The sequence below is a fragment of the Narcine bancroftii genome, chromosome 7 (assembly GCF_036971445.1).
Source record: "Narcine bancroftii isolate sNarBan1 chromosome 7, sNarBan1.hap1, whole genome shotgun sequence".
Classification (NCBI taxonomy): domain Eukaryota; kingdom Metazoa; phylum Chordata; class Chondrichthyes; order Torpediniformes; family Narcinidae; genus Narcine; species Narcine bancroftii.
Window position 1 is genome coordinate 16,315,853 of NC_091475.1, and position 17,557 is coordinate 16,333,409.

Below are 17,557 nucleotides of genomic sequence, written 5' to 3' on the forward strand. Positions count from 1 at the left end.
ATTTGTTGCCACAGGTGGCTATGGAAGCAAGGTTGTTGGGTATATTTAAGGCAGAGATTGACAGATGTTTGATTAGTCATGGCATCAAGGGTTAAGGGGAGAAGGTCGGGGAGTGGGGCTGAGTGGGAGAAGGGATCAGCTCATGATTAGAATGGCAGAGCAGACTCAATGGGCTGATGGGCCCACTTCTGCTCCTGTATCTTGTGAACTGGAGCAACTAATCACTGCTGGAAGTACCCCAGCTGGATGACATCTGGAGCCATTCACAGCAGTGTGGAGGATGATACGGTCAGCCTTGTGGTTAGCACAACACATTTACAGCGCCAGTGACCCAGGTTCAAATCTGCTGTGGTAGGGAGTTCTGTACGCTCTCCCTGTGACCTGCATGGGTTTTCACTGGGCGCTCCAGTTTCCCTCCATGTTCCAAAGACAACAGGGTTAGTAGGTTAATTAGTTAGATGGGTATATTCTGACTCCTGGGCCAGAAGGGCCTGGTACCGTGCTGTGTCTCTTAATTAAAATTAAATTAAACTCAGCAGATCAGGCAGCATCTAAGTAAGGTAATAGGTATCTCTTGACCCTCTCTCCTAAAATCTCCTTAAACCCTAAGACCCTCTGATAATGCTTTCCAGTTCTAGTCTCATCATTTCCCAGTCTAATTATTCTACCATTGGAAGCCAAGGCCCAAAGCTCTGGAATTGTTATGCTAAATTCTGTTTCTTTAACTATGCTCTTTAAAAACTTTTAATAATTGTAACTAATTGTATTAAAAACCTTTAATAACTTTTTAAAAAATTAATAATTTTTTGAAGGGGGGGCATGATTAACATAGCAGTTAGCGCAACACTGTCACAGCGCCAGCGACCCCTGGGTCTGTACAGAGTTTGTACATTTTCCCCATGACTTGTGTGAGTTACCTCTGGGTGCTCTGGTTTCCTCCCACCCTTCAAAACATACTGGGGGGATGTAGGTTAACTGGGTGTAATTGGGTGGCACGGCCGAGAGTGCCCGTTACCGTGCCATATGTCTAAAAAAAATTCTGTTGCTTTTCCTGGTCTACTCTGTGACACATTTTCAAGTTTTACTTGGAAACATCTTGGGAAGTGTCACAGGACATTTTGCCACATTTATGGCAGACTAAAGGCAATTTTGCATAATCTTTCATCTGTTTTATCACATGTCAATAAAAGCATCTTGTATCTTAAAGCTGTTTCTTACATGCAAGCTGTTGCAGTGAGCCTTGGTGTTGAACACATGGGGATATACCGCCATCATATGGCCCTGCCGGGTATAGCAAACACTTCGGCTGACCTTTCAAGACATGGATTGGTAATTTAATTTAACACTGTAAATTGTCCTGTGTGGAATCTTGTGGGAGCTCAAGGAACTTACAGCAAGTTCAAGTTTATTATTATCATTCAATTGTATAAGTACAACTGGACGAAACCGTGTTCATCAGTTCTTCATGTAAAAAACATGCAAATGCATATACAGACGTAGCTCACATGATTTATATGCAGTTCATATTTAAAAACGCTGGTGACAACCAGCGTTGTCTCCGCTCCATCCTCAACATCCATTGGAGCGCTTACACCCCTAACGTCGAAGTACTCGAGATGGCAGAGGTCGACAGCATCGAATCCACGCTGCTGAAGATCCAGCTGCGCTGGATGGGTCACGTCTCCAGAATGGAGGACCATCGCCTTCCCAAGATCGTGTTATATGGCGAGCTCTCCACTGGCCACCGTGACAGAGGTGCACCAAAGAAAAGGTACAAGGACTGCCTAAAGAAATCTCTTGGTGCCTGCCACATTGACCACCGCCAGTGGGCTGATAACGCCTCAAACCGTGCATCTTGGCGCCTCACAGTTTGGCGGGCAGCAACCTCCTTTGAAGAAGACCGCAGAGCCCACCTCACTGACAAAAGGCAAAGGAGGAAAAACCCAACACCCAACCCCAACCAACCAATTTTCCCTTGCAACCGCTGCAATCGTGTCTGCCTGTCCCGCATCAGACTTGTCAGCCACAAACGAGCCTGCAGCTGACGTGGACTTTTTACCCCCTCCATAAATCTTCGTCCGCGAAGCCAAGCCAAAGATATTTAAAAATAAATACATTGTTAAATAAACAGTGAAGTCTCAGGGGGTTTGCATGAGGAGCCCCGCGTGCTCATGGGAAAAAGCTGTTTCTCAGCCAGGTTGTGCACTGGCTCTGATACTTCTGTATTTCTCACCCAACGGGAGTAGCTGGAAGATGCTGCGTATGGGATGGTAGGGGCCTTAATGATTTTGTGAGCCCTTTTCAGACATTGATCCCATAGACAACATTGACGGGGGGTGGGAAGACCCCAGTGATGCTCTCTGCCGCCTCTCTAGTCCTGTGGATTGACCTCTGATCCAATGCCCTATACAAGGCAGCCGGCCAGGACGTTCACAATAAAGCTCTTGTAGAAAGTTGACAGGATGGTGGCCGGAAGCCTTGCCCACCTCAGCCTTCTCAGGAAGTGCAGTCGCTGTTGCGCCTTCCTGACAAGTGAAGTGCTGTTGTGTGTCCACGATAGGTTACTAGTTAAGTGGACTCCAAGGAACTTGATGCTCTCCACTCTCTCTCTACTAGAGAGTTGGTGATGTGTAGTGGTGTGGTGTGCTGTCAGTCAGAAGCAAACACAGAAGACTGTACAACAGGCTTTATTTGACATGAACTTCCACAGAGCCAGCTGTGAGGAGAGCTGCTGTAAACTCTGAGAGTGTCTTCAAAGGGCCGGCTCAGGTTTATATCCCGGAGGGTGATTGACACCTGACTGGGTGGGGCTTGGTCAATTCAGGTTGGCTGATTGACAGCTGGACAGGTGTTGTCTTGTCCCCGTGTTCTTCTGCAGGTACAGAGGTTGCCCCCTGCAGGAGGCCAGTGGTGTACCACCACAAGTGGAGGTGGTCGTTTCAGGTCCTCCTGAAGTCCAAGATCATCTCCTTTGTCTTGTCATGTGCATAAATCATTAAATTTATTTACTTTTGGTTGTTCTGTAAAGGCACACAAAGAGAAGCAGTTAGTCATCAGGAACAAAAAAGACCCTTCAGAGGCAGAATGTAAGTGGATCCCAGCACCTGCTCCGATACCACCGCCTCCAGGGCACTCATATCTTCCATGGCCACGTGGCCTCTAGCTGTGAACCTGAGAGCCAGAAAAGTGCAGAAAGTGGGCTACTCAACTGCATGACAGTCTGGAATGGGGACACCGATAGCCCTGAGCATAAAGCCCTCCAAAAAAATAGAGGACACAGCCCAGGACATTACAGGCAAAATCCTCCCCACCATCTTCAGGAAACGTTGCCATCAGAGAGCAGCAGCTCTCATCATTGATCCACACCACCCAGCACAAGCTCTGTTCTCGCTGCTACCATCAGGAAAGAGGTGTAGGTACCACAAGACTCGCACCACCAGGTTCAGGAACAGCTGCTACCCCTCCACCATCAGATTCCTCATCAACAACCTCAATCAGTGACTCATTTAAGGACTCTTTCTTGTGCAGTTCATTGATTTTTTTTTAAAGTTCTTTACTTGTTTATATGTATATGCTGGGCACAATTTTTTTTGTACTACCAATAAGTGGTGATTTTGCCTCGCCTGCTAGAAAAAGGAATCTCAGGTTTGTGTGTGATACTCTGACAATAAAGCTGATATTTAAAATCAAAGTGACCCTTCTGGGTCCCTGGCTCCGAACCTCCCGATATGATTTGGAAGCTGTTCTGGATCCATGCTTCCTCACGAGTTCCAGTCCCGATCTACGGTCCCCAGAATCAGTCTCCAGTGATGCGCAGGCAGCCAGCACCTCGACTACTTCCTTTGGCAGCCTGCAGCCTGGCGTGAATTCTCTTGTGGGGGGGGGGGAGCGGGATAAAAAGTGAGATTGGAGCAAAAGGGCGCTTGATGGTTGATGATGTACAGGAGGATCTAACCCTACCTTTATTCGCTGTAAGGCAGCAAGCACCTCCTACTCTTTAATCTCTATATGTTCCATGCCACTCCACTCATGCTTGTTTCCCTTCCTTCCTTATCCACTATACCAGTTTCCTGACTAAATAATGATGCAAAAAAACAGTTTAAGACCACACTGATCTTCTAGGGGACCAATTTTGTCACTTACTATCCCTTTATTCTTCATGTGCTTGTAGAAACCCTTCTGGTTTACCTTCACATTATCTGCCAAAGCCACCTCGTGACCACCTTTTATCTTCCTGATTTCCTTCTTAAGTATTTTCTTTCATTTTCTATACTCATCTAGTGTCTTATTTGCCCCTTGTTGCCTATACCTGCTGCACATCTCTCTCTTCCTCTGAACCAGATTGCTAATATCCCTTGAAAACCAAGGTTCCCTACGTCTGTTAACTTTGCCTTTAATCCTGACAGGAGCATGCAGTCTCAAAATGTTGCCTTTGAAGGCTGTCCACTTACTGCCAGAAAACAACTTATCCCAATCGACTTTTCCTAGATCCTTTCTCATTTTCACAAAATTGGCCTTTCTCCAATTTAGAATCTCAACTGAAGGGCCAGGTCTATCCTTATCCATAATTAACTTGAAACTAATGACATTATGGTCACAGGACCCAAAATACTTCTGTCACCTGACCTGTCTGACTCCCTAATAGGAGATCCAGTACTGCATCCTCTCTTGATGGTACCTCTATATATTGATTTATAAAACTTTCCTGAACACGTCTGACAAACTCCAAGCCATCCAGCTATTTTACAGTATGGAAGTCCCAGACAATATATGGATTACACTGACATAATACACTGATTTCCCCTCTAAAAACTGGAGTCATGTGGTAACAAGAGGGGTCAGTTCGCCACCTCAAATATGTGCTCCGCCACAGTCATTCAAATATGCTTGAAGATTACTGAGTGCTGTGATGAAAGAACTAAACACAAAATAAGCTCCCAGGATCAACATCACTCATGTTGTTGAGAGACACGTGTCACCGGTGCAAGAGGGAAACTCCCTTGCTCTTCCTCGTGGAGATGCTGTGGGGTCTTCTGAATCAACTTGAAGTAGCAGGCAAGGCTTTGGCATAAAATTTCACCCAAACACTGGGATTCCTGACAGTGCAGTGCTCCCTCCTAGCAGTGTCGGAGTGTTAGCTCATATTTTGATTCTCTAGAATGGAACTAGAGTCCACCAGCCAAGGTAAAAACATAATGCTGGAGAAACTTAACTGGTCAAGCAGTACTTCATATGGCAAAAATAATGTTATATAAAGTACATCATTTGACCTGCTGAGTTTCTCCAGCATTGTTTTTACTTCAGACAATTCAATGACATTTAAGTGAAATTTAAAAATAAGAAAGTGAGTCATAAATGAGCCCCACAACATCTGAAATCTTATATCTGAATTATTAATCGAATAATGCATTTTTTCCATATTCAAACAGCATGAGTAGGTGGGGCAGCATCCTTCCATCTAAATAAAATCACATGACTCACCAAAAGAGAGGTAAAAGAGATAGCACAACTTCTGATCCAGGGACAAAGAAGAATCATTCCCTCCAGTGGAGTGAAGAGGGCCACCAAAGGATTCGGTACTAAATCTATATTAAAAATTGTAGACAAATTGCAGAAAACCTCTCTCCAGTATTTGTCTGGACTAGGACAAGCCCAGAACATATGAATCAATGACACTTCTCTGCCCTTACACCTGTCACCACAAGGACTTATATCAGAGTGAAAATTAGACAATTTCACCTGTGTACCACCTTAAATTTTAATAACCAACAATCAGCACATAATGAAAATATATTAACCAACTTAAGAATTGTGTCGCAATCCACTTTCGATATAATCAAATTTGAATCCTGTTCCCAAGCATTTTTAATTTTAACTAGTGAAGTCTCTTTTAAAGATAACAATTTCTCGTACATTGTAGACATTAAACCGTTACAAGAAGGCATCCAACTAAGAAAACCTCATCTACAAAATTTGATTCAAAATCTTGGAAAAACAGAAAGTTGTGGTTCAAGAAAATGTCAGATTTTCAAATATCTAAAAAATTGAGATTTGGGCAGGTTGAATTTTGCAGAAAGCTGCTCAAATGATGCAAAATATCCATCAATGAGCAGAACCTTAAAACTGTGAGTACCCTCCCTGTACCATTTCTGAAAAAATAGCATCATGCAAAGAAGGTTGAAAAAGGTGATTAGATACGATAGGGCTTGAAGGAGAGAAATTACGAAAATGCAAAATGTTTTCTCAACTGAGCCCAAATTCTCACAGAAAGTTCAGCAACGGGATTATCTATTAACTCAGTTGAAAATGGAAATGAAGAGTCAAGAGGCACTAAATTGGAAAAATTTTGGCAGTCGGGGGTGGGGGGTGGAATTCAACTCCATTGATACCAATAATAGGGTGGTCAGAATGATTTTGAAAAAAAAGTCCAAAATTGACTGCCCAATAGTAAAATCTAAAGTTAGGCAGAGCCATTCCACTATTTCCCTTATATCTCTGTAGAAGAACTTTATTAAGGCGAGACATCTGCAAGTCAGAATGAACAGTTTAAAAGACAATAAACAAAAATAGTCTGCTGTACTTAACATCACAAGGAGATCTTCAGAGCCTAGTGTTGTTTAAGTCACCTCTGTTTGTTTACATCGGTCACGAAGAAGGAAGTGGTCGCCTGGTGAGCGATTGATTGGCAAACTAACGCTGGAGCATGCCAATATTAAACATACATATTTTTAATGAATTCTTTTTTTAAAAAAACTTTATTTATTCAGAAAAAAAGTAAAATACAGATCTTAAAGTCTATTAATACAAAAAAATTCTCCCTATATAACCCCTCCCTCCCTCCCAGCCTCCCCACTAACCTCTACTTCCCCTCAAAAAAACCAGAAAATAGCAGTATTAATTATTATTATTAGCCACCGTAGAGAGCCATTCTACTCTAATAAACTATTTTATTTCCAAACCCATACATTTCAGATTATAGATCCCATTTTTTAATAAAAAAAAGAGTAATTATCATGTAAGTTATGTTATCTTTTTGAAAGGAGCACAGCATGCCATCTTTGAATATTCAACTCATTTTGTCCTTCCACATAACTGCTACACATTTCCTAGCAACTGCCAAAGCTAAGCAAATAAATGCCATTTGAAATTTATCCAATTTAATGTCAATGTGGTAGCACATCCCACTAAAAATAATAATGGATCAAGTGTTAATTTAAATTTAAATAATCCTTCCAACTTGATTCTTAATTATTTTAATTTTTATTTATTTTCTTTGATTTTTTTTTTACTGGTTACTTGAGGCTACCAGTTGCTTGAATTCCAGATACTAGGGGCTTTACTGTAATTAGTTTTTAATCTGTCTTCATGGAAGAAGATATACTAAACACTGCTGGATATATTAGCAAAGCATCTTACTTTCCCAAAATGCCACAGGGCTATACTCACTGGAGTCTAGAAGATGAGAAAAGATCTCAGAGAAACATATAGAATGATGAATGGAAGAGAAGCGATTGAAACTGGAACTAGGGGACATTGTCTCAAAATTTGTGTGAGTAGATTTAAGTTCCTACTAAACCAGCAGCCAATAATAATGCATCATCGGCAAATGGCATTTTCAAAACATTTTTATTATTAATTATTAATAACATAAAATTTTTTACTTAACTCTAACTTAATCCCACTATGCACATATGTGTTAAGATCCAGCTGCGCTGGGTGGGTCACGTCTCCAGAATGGAGGACCATCGCCTTCCCAAGATTGTGTTATATGGCGAGCTCTCCACTGGCCACCGTGACAGAGGTGCACCAAAGAAGAGGTACAAGGACTGCCTAAAGAAATCTCTTGGTGCCTGCCCCATTGACCACCGCCAGTGGGCTGATCCCGCCTCAAACCGTGCATCTTGGTGCCTCACAGTTCGGCGGGCAGCAACGTCCTTTGAAGAAGACCGCAGAGCCCACCTCACTGACAAAAGGCAAAGGCGGAAAAACCCAACACCCAACCCCAACCCACCAATTTTCCCCTGCAACCTCTGCAACCGTGCCTGCCTGTTCCGCCTCGGACTTGTCAGCCACAAACGAGCCTGCAGCTGACGTGGACATTTACCCCCTCCATAAATCTTCGTCCGCGAAGCTAAGCCAAAGAAGAATACCCAAACCATTACAGTTTAAGCTTGATACTGAAGAGATGATTTTAAAGTTCAGTCTCAAAAAGCTTTTATGTTGAAACTCAAAGTCTTTACTGCTGCTCAAAAGTAATTACGGAGTAAGTATGAGGCATCAGATTTCTTTTAACTGTTGCTCAAATGCAATTGTCAATTATTTTGAAGCGTTTAAGTCATCAGTCCTCTTTAAAATTCATGAATTTCTTGTAGAGTTGTTTTTAGAGCAATGCTTCTTCATATGATTTTTCCTCTCTTGTACGGAAGTTTTGGAATCTGTGTTCCACTCATGATGAATCTGTTCTCTTTTCAAAGAAAGAGTGAAGTGGCTTTTCTTTCTTCCACAATGATTTCACAAACCCTGACAAGGGCTGAACGAAGGAACTATCTAACAATGGTTCTACTTCAAATGCAAGATTACTTTTCCTTTCTTAATCACAAGTGGCCATTTTCATGGACACAAAGGTTGTCCTCTTTATCTTAAAGAGACGGTCAGAAGTGGTTTTCCTCCTGCAAAAGTCACTTATTCTGTTCAGAAGTAAGCATCATGAGCCAACGGAATCCAGCCAGTTTGAGCAGGTCATTGAATCAAGAGCTTGCTTATTTGAACAGCTGCCATCTCTCAGAACACTATTGTCTTAATTTCCATTCTAAAAACATGTGTAATCAAACAGATGGTCTGTTGGTTGACCAGAAATCCTTCTTGAGTGCACAGGTACTTCAGTTTCTAATGAAACATTCTTGTAATTCCATGTTGTCTACACATCTTTTACTAACAATGGTGGTACAGACATTTCGACTTTCAAAATGGTTTTCTCTCCCTGACTGTGGTATCTGTGTGCATCCCTGTCCACCCAAAAACTAACTTTACTAAGAAGTATATATTTTATAATTAAAGATTAATCATAATTCCATCACAAGGAGGAACTGCTTTTTTTTAGAGCGTGAAGTATCTGTGGAATTCTATGCCAAAGAACGTGGGAGGGCCTCTCTTATCAACTATATTTAAGGCACAGATAGGTATGTATTGAGAATTGATGTGGATGCAAATATGTGGGTAAGTGGAGCTGAGTCCATGGCCTGATTAGTCTTGTTGAATGGTGAGCAAGTTTGATGGCCAGATGACTGACTCTTGCTTCTTTCTAATATCAGTTTTGGTGATCACTTCACCCAACAAAACAGAATGGGTGATCACTTCACCGAACCATCTAGAGAGTGGGTGATCACTTCACTGATCCAACCACAGAGTGGGTGATCACTTCACCAAACCAACCACAGAGTGGGCAATGACTTCATCGATACAACCACAGAGTGGGTGATCACTTCACCGAACCAAACAGAGTAGGTGATCACTTCATCGATCCAACCACAGACGGTGGTGATCACTTCACCGATCCAACCACACAGTGGATGATCACTTCACCAAACCAACCACAGAGTGGGTGATCATTTCACCGATCCAACCACAGAGTGGGTGATCACTTCACCAATCCAATCACAGAATGGGTGATCACTTCACTGAACTACACAGTGGTGATCATGTTGCTGAACCAAAGAAAGAGTGGTGCTCATTTCACTGATCCTACCAGAGTGGGTGATCACTTCTCCAAACCAAACTAAAGAGCGATCACTTTGCCAAACACCCAAGCTCTGTCTGCGGGTCTTCTCAACTACTCCTGTACTTACATTTTTTTTCTCACTTTCTCTTCTCCCCTCCTTCCAAATGGTTTCTTTCTCCAACTGTCTCTCAACCTCACATACCTTCTATCCTATCACCTCTTGGCCCTTCCCTGAGCTTTGTTCCCTGAAATTTTCAAATTCTATTTTAGTCTTGATGAAAGGTTCAAGCCTGAATTGTTGACTGATGTTTTCTGCCATGGACTTGCTGAGTCCCTTCAGAAATTCTTTGCTTAGCTAGTCTCACAGCGTCCATAGGAGGTTAAGATATATGATCGATGTTTCAGGCCTGAGCTCTCCTTCAAATTTGGGGAAGGTCGAGGCCAACCTTCAGGAAGGGCACAGGCTTGAAATATCAGTTATATATCTTTACTTCCAACAGACGCTGCAAGACCAGCTGAGTTCCTCCAGCATTTCTTTGTTTTAACTACAATCTTAGTGTCTGAAGATTTTTACATTGAAAGTTTAAGTTTTTATATTTAGAAATACAGCACGGTAACAGGCGAGTCCGTGCCGTCCAACTTACACCCAATTAACCTATATCCTTGGTACGTTTCAAATGGTGGAAGGAATCCGGAGCATCCAGCAAAAACCCACGCAGAACTTACAAACTCCTTACACTCAGCACGGGATTCGTACCCCGTTCCTGATAGTCGGTGCTGTAAAGGCATTGTGTTAACCGCTACGCCAACCATGTTTCACTCCAGTAATTCTTTTCCTGCTGGGGTTGCTTTGCCTTGTTGGGCCACCAGGTGGCATCTGAATCCCCAAAATGATGGAAGAGAAAACCTTGTCACGATGTGTCTCCCCAGAAGCCACTCCTCAATTCAAGCGATTGCCACAGACATTTGACCTAAAAACTGATATTAATTACGATTCGTGTTATTCCTGTATGTGGAAAGAATTCCAAATCAGGAATTTCTAATCACATTGACAGTGCTTCAGTGATAAAGCTGATCTCCATAGAATCAAAGATATGGAAAGAGGGCATCCAAGCCATTGAATCTCATGGGATTAAGGGCAACACAGGATTTCATGTTACTCATTTTCCCCCAGTGCATTAGTCATAGTGTTGGATCTCAGATACAGTTGGTCGTGAAGAAATCAAATGACACAAAAACACAAAATGCTGGAGAAGCTCCAGTAGGTCAAACAATGTCCTTAATGTTGCAAAGGCATAACCGATGTTTCGGGCTTGAGCTCTTCATCAAAGTATGAGAAAATGGCAGCTAGCGTCCAAACAAAACGGTAGGAGGGTGAAGGGGTGATGACAGGGCAAGAGATTATAGGGAGGGGATGGCAGCATTGAGGTGGGGGTGGAGAGTAGGGCTGTGTGGGTGAAAGAACTGGAAGGACAGGAAATGGGGGAGGGGGAAGAAAAGGCTAGAAGGTTTAATGGAAAGTTCATGCCATGAAAATAAGGTGTTGTTCCTCCAATCTGTGGGTGGTCAGGGTGGGTCAATACATAGGGCTATAGACAGGCATGAGACCTTTGGAGTGCGACACATGAAAGGCCTGGTTGTGGCCCCGGATCACGGTTGGGGAGGAAGTGGGGATGCAAATGCTGCACATCCTGCGGGGCCAGGGGAAGATGCCAGGGATGTGATGGGTGGGGAGGGATGAGTGCATGAGGGAATGATGGAGGGAGCAGTCCCTGCAGAGGAGCGGGAAAAATGTGACTGGTGGTGGGATCCTGTAGTAAGTGTCGGAAATTCCAGAGGATGATATTTTGGATGGGGAGGCTGGTGGTGTGGTAGGTAAGGACGAGGGGGATTCTATGTTTGTTGCATCAAGAGGCAGAGGGGGGGCCAGGGCAGATGAGCAGGGAATGGAGGAGATGAGGACTGAGTTGATAGTGGTGGAGGGGAAGTTATGTTTGTGGAAGAAGGCAGGCATTTCAGAAGCTCTGGACTGGAAGACTTCATCTTGGGAATAGATGCAGCAAAGATAGAGAAATTGAGGGAAAGGGATGGAATCCTTGCAGGGGACAGGGAGTGAGAAAATGTAGTTCAGGTAGTTGTGAGAGTTGGACAGTTTGTAGTATATATCAGCAGAAAGCTTGTCTCCCAAGATGGAGACTGAGAGATCCAGGAAGGGGGTAGTGTTGTCGGAGATGGGCCAGGTGAACTTGAGAGCAGGGTGGATGTTGGATGCAAATTAGGTGAAGCTGACAAGCTCATCATGGATGCATGAGGCAGCCCTGATGTAGCCTTCGATATACCAGAGGAAGAGTTGGGGGCGGTGGGGGGGGGGGGGGGGGGGTTCTTGCCTATGTAGGCTTGCAGCATGGATTGCTCCACAGAGCGCACAAACAGGTAAACATGCAGGTACCCATGGCTATGCCTTTGATTTGGAGGAAGAGGGATGATGTGAAGGGCAAGTTATTTAGAGAGAGGACAAGTTCTGCCAGGCAGAGGAGTTGTTGGCCTTTATTGTATGAGGTTTTGAATAGAGAAGCAGGGGAGTCTTATTGCAGTTATCTAGGGTCTTGGTGAGGCCTCACCTTGAATCTCCTATGTAGTTTGGTCTCCTAATCTGAGGGAAAACATTCTTGCTATTTGGGGAATCAACCAACTGATTTCTAGTGCAGGTGGGACTAAAAGGCGAATGCAAGGTTGGCTGGTGAAGAAGGCAGATGTAATGTTGACATGCATTTCAAGAGGAATAGCATATAAGAGCAGGGTTGTAATGTTGAGACTCCATAGGCTATTGGTGAGACCTCACTTGGTATACTGTGTACAGTTTTGGGCGCCTTGAGAAAAGACGTGCTGGCGTTGGAAAGGGTTCGGAGAAGATTTAATAGAATTTCCTCGAATGATAGGATTAGGAACATTTGTCAGCTCATTGGAGTACAGAAGGATGAGTGGGGAGCTCAAAGAGACTTTTCAAATGCTTTTTTAAAAATTATTTTATTTATAAATTTTCACAGTAATAGTTACATTACATTCAATTCCAAGAAATTATTTCAAATAAATTATACATGTGGCATATATAATCCCACTCCACCATCCCACCCTCCCATCTCCCCTCCCCCCCCACCCCAAGAGAAAAGGAAAAGAAGAAAGAAAGAAAAAGAGAGGATGCCAAGAAAATAAAACATTTATACCATAAAGTCGATTGCAAGAAGTGAGGTCTTCAGAATCTATAAAATATCCAAACCCACATTTTATAAATATGGGTGCTGTAGTTTGCAAAACACATGATATTGATATCGCAGATAATAAGTAATCTTCTCTAATGGCATGCAACTACAAATTTCTTCATGCCATCTTTCCATACCTAAATCTATATCTGACTTCCATGATATTGCTATACATTTCTTAGATACTGCTGTAGGCATCGGACTCAAATAAATATTCACAGTATAAATGAATGCAGATTGTAAATTGGCCAGGCTTTGTGGAAAAGCAGGGGACTGGAATTAATTGGGTCGTTTTTGCAATCACAAATGGCCTGCTTCTGTGTTGGATCCGTCTCAGATATGGGTTCCTAAACTTACCTGGTGCTTGTACAGCTCTGAGAACCAGGAAGCACAGTCTTTTGTTGCTGTGATTGTCAGCATTGTGACCAGGTGACTGGGCAGAGAACAGAGAAACCACCCTATGACCTCTTCAATTAGTAGGCACCAGGTGATTCTTGCACGCTGCAGCTTGCGTGATATTTGTTTATTGAGCTGATAGTAGTTTTCATATCGTCAGTAACTTTCGACCTTCTTATAAATGGGGTATATGATTTCAGTCAAGGTCACCTGGTGGAGCACTGCTCTGCCCCACAGTTCACTTTGACTTCAAGCTCAGAAGGACAACTACAAAAAGCAGCTGCAAACTTGGTGAGCATTTTATATAACTGTGTATATTGTATATATCAGCCAGGAAATGATTAAACTTTTCTGTATGTTTCCTTCATTTACCTCAAGATCAAAAGAGGTTTTGTGCACAAGAAGTCAGCTGGATCCATTATCTACTGCACTGAAATTGCTTTTACAGTCAGTGATAATTGGACTGTTATTATTTTTTCCAAAGAGAGAATGACTTTCTTAAATTAGCTATTAAATTAAGAAATATGAGAAGCTCTGAGCCTGTAATCTGACTGTCCTCACGTTATTACTAAGAATGCTGAGCACACAGCATATTAGGACAGCAGATGCCATAGAGCTTTATTAGTTCATTAGCTGGAAAGCAGATCATGTGTTGATTAAAATAATGGAATCACTTGCAGCCTTGGGTCTCTGGGGCTCTCACACCATTGTCTGAGGACCAGACGTAGCCCTCAGACCTGTGAGCAATGGGTTTTTATGTGTGCAGAGATTTCTTGGTGATCAGTCCATCTTTGCCAAATCGTACTGATTGTATATTGTGTTGCCGATACTACCCTGTCAGTAAGTCTAAAGTTAGAACAGAGAGCAGAACAGCATGGGAATATGTCTTTTAGACCACTGTTTAAATTTCGACGGACAGCATGGTGACAGACACGCGGTCCAAGAGCCCCTGCTACCCAAACATCTACAAGAAGCAGCGTCTTAAGAAAGCAGCCTCTATCCACAAGGACCCCCACCACCCAGGCCATGCCCTCCTCACTCTGCAACCATTGGGAAGAAGGTACAGGAGCCTGAAAACAAGGTCAGCTTCTTCCCCTCTGCCATCAGATTCCAAATGAACAATGAACCACAGGCACTGCCTCACTTTTTCCTTTATCTTGCATTATTTTTATTTATTTTGATAAGTGCTTTATAGAAATGTTTGCCCTGTGATGCTGCCACAAAGGAACAAATTTTGAACATGCTCAAGACAATAAATTCAGATTCTGATTCTGAAAACTCCCATCAACCTATAACCCCGTACATTTTGAAAAGTGGGAGGAAACCAGAGGAAACCCATGTAGACATGGGGTGAATGTACAAACAACTAACAGGCAATGCTGATTTGAACCCAGGTCGCTGGTGCTGTAACAGTGTTGCACCATCTGACTATAATCCCAAATTAAAGTCATAATGCCATAATATATAAGACATGTATCAGTCACCAAAACTCATTCATTCACCAAGTTCTCACTGGGTTTGGTGATACAACCACTAGCCGACTGCAGGGGGCAATCTTTGTGCCTGCAGGAAGACCACCTAAGGGGCTGACTCCACCTGGCCGGCTGTCAATCAGCCGACCTGAATATAAACCTGAGCCAGCCCCTCCTGAGCCAGTCACACAGGGATCCACCAAGGCTTGAACTGGTGTTCAGACTTTTACTGGAATAAAGCCTGTTGTACAGTCTTTTGAGTTTTGTGCTTGCTTGTTGCTACCTCAGCGCACCACAACTGTGCGACATGGTTAGTGTAGTGGTTAGAGCTGTGCTATCTCAGCACGAGTGACCCAGATTCGAATCCAGCACTGTCTGGAAGGGGTTAGCAGAATTTCACTGTTTTCCATTTCTTCTCACCTGGGCCATAAAACAATTTGGGGTATTTGGGCAGCATGAGCTTGTGAGCCGGAAGGGCCTGTTACTGTGCTGGATGTCTAAATTAAAAAAAAGAATTCAATTTATACCAGCCATCTTCCACAATCTCAGACTTTTCTATTATCTTTATTCAACCTTCCTTGCTCCAAGGAGAAAAACCCCGGCGTCCCCTGTCTAGCCCAATGGCTGAACACCCTCGCCCCTGGAACACTGCCAGTGTATCTTGTAGAAAAGTTTCTTTCCCTGAAGAAAATAAAGCATTTATGATAAACATAAAACAATGAAACTAATTAGAATTTCTTCTCAGTATCTTGTCCCACAGAATTGGCACAATGGACACAGAGGAAGGAAAGCTATTGGAACAGACCAACATAACGCTGATGTTTGAGAAGTTTTTTATACAGTTTTACAAAGACTATCTGGCTCAACAAAAGCAGGCGACAGCCCTGAATAAAACCCTGCAGAAGGAAGATTTTGAATTTGCTTATTTATACATACTGGTAATGTTTGGCATCTTCACAGCCATTATTATTTCCATACTTGCCAGCACAGTGAGGTCAAGGAGGCAAGAACATCGGGAAGATCCATACCACACCTACATCGCTAATGATTCCAGGAAAGTGAGGAAGGAAAAAGGCTTAAGCTCTGATTTCACAAAATTCTACATCAATGAAAATGTGGCCAGGGCTCTTCAGAACCTGTCCGATCAAGACGATACCATGACTGTCCATTACAAATGAATATCACCAACCATGCCACGTGAGGAAATTGCCCTTCTTCTGTGATTAGAGAAAGTGATGTACAGTAATATCCCCATTATCCGGAATTTTGCAGCCTCAAACAACCGACAAAAAAAATCTCAGAAAATAGATAGGTAAAAAAATATAGAAGTATAAAATTGGCACCTCCGAGCAGCTAGTTCACCAATCATGCAAAACATAATCTCAAGCAATCGGCAAATTCACTTATCTGGCATGTACCCAATCCCCATGGGTGCTGGATACTGGGGTTTTACTATAAATTTTTTTGTTGAGCAAATAGGAATTATTTCTGATTTTAAAAAAAAAGAAATCTCCAAGCAACAAGGAATCATTTTTCACCTGGAGTCAAACAGCAAAGTCAGTTGGCCATTCGGCCCATCGAGCCTACTCTACTGTTCAATGAGATCACAGCTGATTTGACGATCGTCTCATCTCCACCAACCTACCTTTTCCCCAGATCCCTTAATTCCACAACTATGCAAAAATCTCTCCAATTTTGTCTTGAATGGGCAGGGAATTCCACAGATTAAACAAGTCAACAGGTAAAACACAGAAAATATGGAACAGTACTGCACAGTTCAGCTCTCCATGATTCATTTCTCACAGAACATAACACTGTAGTGCAATCCACAAAAAGTGCAGGAAAACCCAGCAGGTCACACAGCATCCATAGGAAGTAAAAGGTGACTAACGTCTTGAGTCTGAGCCTTTCATTAAGATTACCCTCTGCTTCCTATAGATGTTGCATGACCTGCTGAGTTTCTCCTGCACTTTAAAAAAAAATTAATTTAGACATTCAGCACAGTAACAGACCCTTCCAGCCCACAAGCCCATGCCACCCAAATACCCCAATTGAATTATAATTCCCCTGTGTTTTTTTTAAAGGTGGGAGGAAACCAGAGCACCCAGAGGAATCCCACACAGGCACGGGAAGAACGTGCAAACTCTTTACAGACAGTGCCGGATTCAAACCTTGGTCGATGGCACTGTTAATAGCATTGCTCTGACAGCTATGTTAACCATGGCGCCCACCTTGTGTATTGTGCATCATTTTCACACGGGTTGTCTTGCTTCCATTACCTATTAAAGGGACCAGTATGTTCATTGTTGTCTCTCAGACCTTAGCACCTTTTTTTAATCTTCAAAGAAGGCGTAGTATATTGCCCCACAGCATCAGGATGGTCAAAAGGCCACAATGAGAACGGGCTTCACTCTAAGTCACAGCACCACAGAGCCAGACCTCATGGATCTTTCTCTAGGCAAATCTTTAGGGCATCAATGTGTAAAGATTGGCGTGGGGAGCAGACGTGGCATTTGTGAGCTTCAAAGCAGAGAGGTAACCTGTTGAGTCCATGTTCTCAATCACAACTTTCTCACAGATCCCTTCCAGGGCCATTACTGTGCCAATAAGTGCAAGTAAGTGTTCCTATGCCACCAAGTGATCACTGTCAAGGGTTAGAATACAAGAACATGAAAACAATGAGCAAAGGTGGAGCAAATGAGCATCTGCCA

General features: G+C 42.9%; 1 protein-coding gene across 2 annotated transcripts; it reads left to right on the forward strand.

Annotated features, from left to right (window-relative positions):
- Positions 1 to 13,539: 13,539 nt before the first annotated feature.
- Positions 13,540 to 17,149, forward strand: LOC138739788 (potassium voltage-gated channel subfamily E member 2-like). 2 transcript variants are annotated; one of them, XM_069892354.1, is made up of 3 exons: positions 13,540 to 13,665; positions 15,592 to 16,043; positions 16,931 to 17,149. In XM_069892354.1, the coding sequence occupies exon 2, from the start codon at positions 15,617 to 15,619 to the stop codon at positions 16,022 to 16,024; it is 408 nt and encodes a 135-aa protein (XP_069748455.1). In that variant the 5' UTR covers positions 13,540 to 13,665; positions 15,592 to 15,616; the 3' UTR covers positions 16,025 to 16,043; positions 16,931 to 17,149. The 2 variants fall into 2 exon arrangements, with proteins under 2 accessions (XP_069748455.1, XP_069748454.1); XM_069892353.1 differs by having other exon boundaries at positions 15,592 to 17,149.
- The last annotated feature ends 408 nt before the right edge of the window (positions 17,150 to 17,557 follow it).

Bases quoted from the DNA above. Each gene is read 5' to 3' on its own strand.
- LOC138739788 (XM_069892353.1), top strand. From the start codon at position 15,617: ATGGACACAGAGGAAGGAAAGCTATTGGAACAGACCAACATAACGCTG.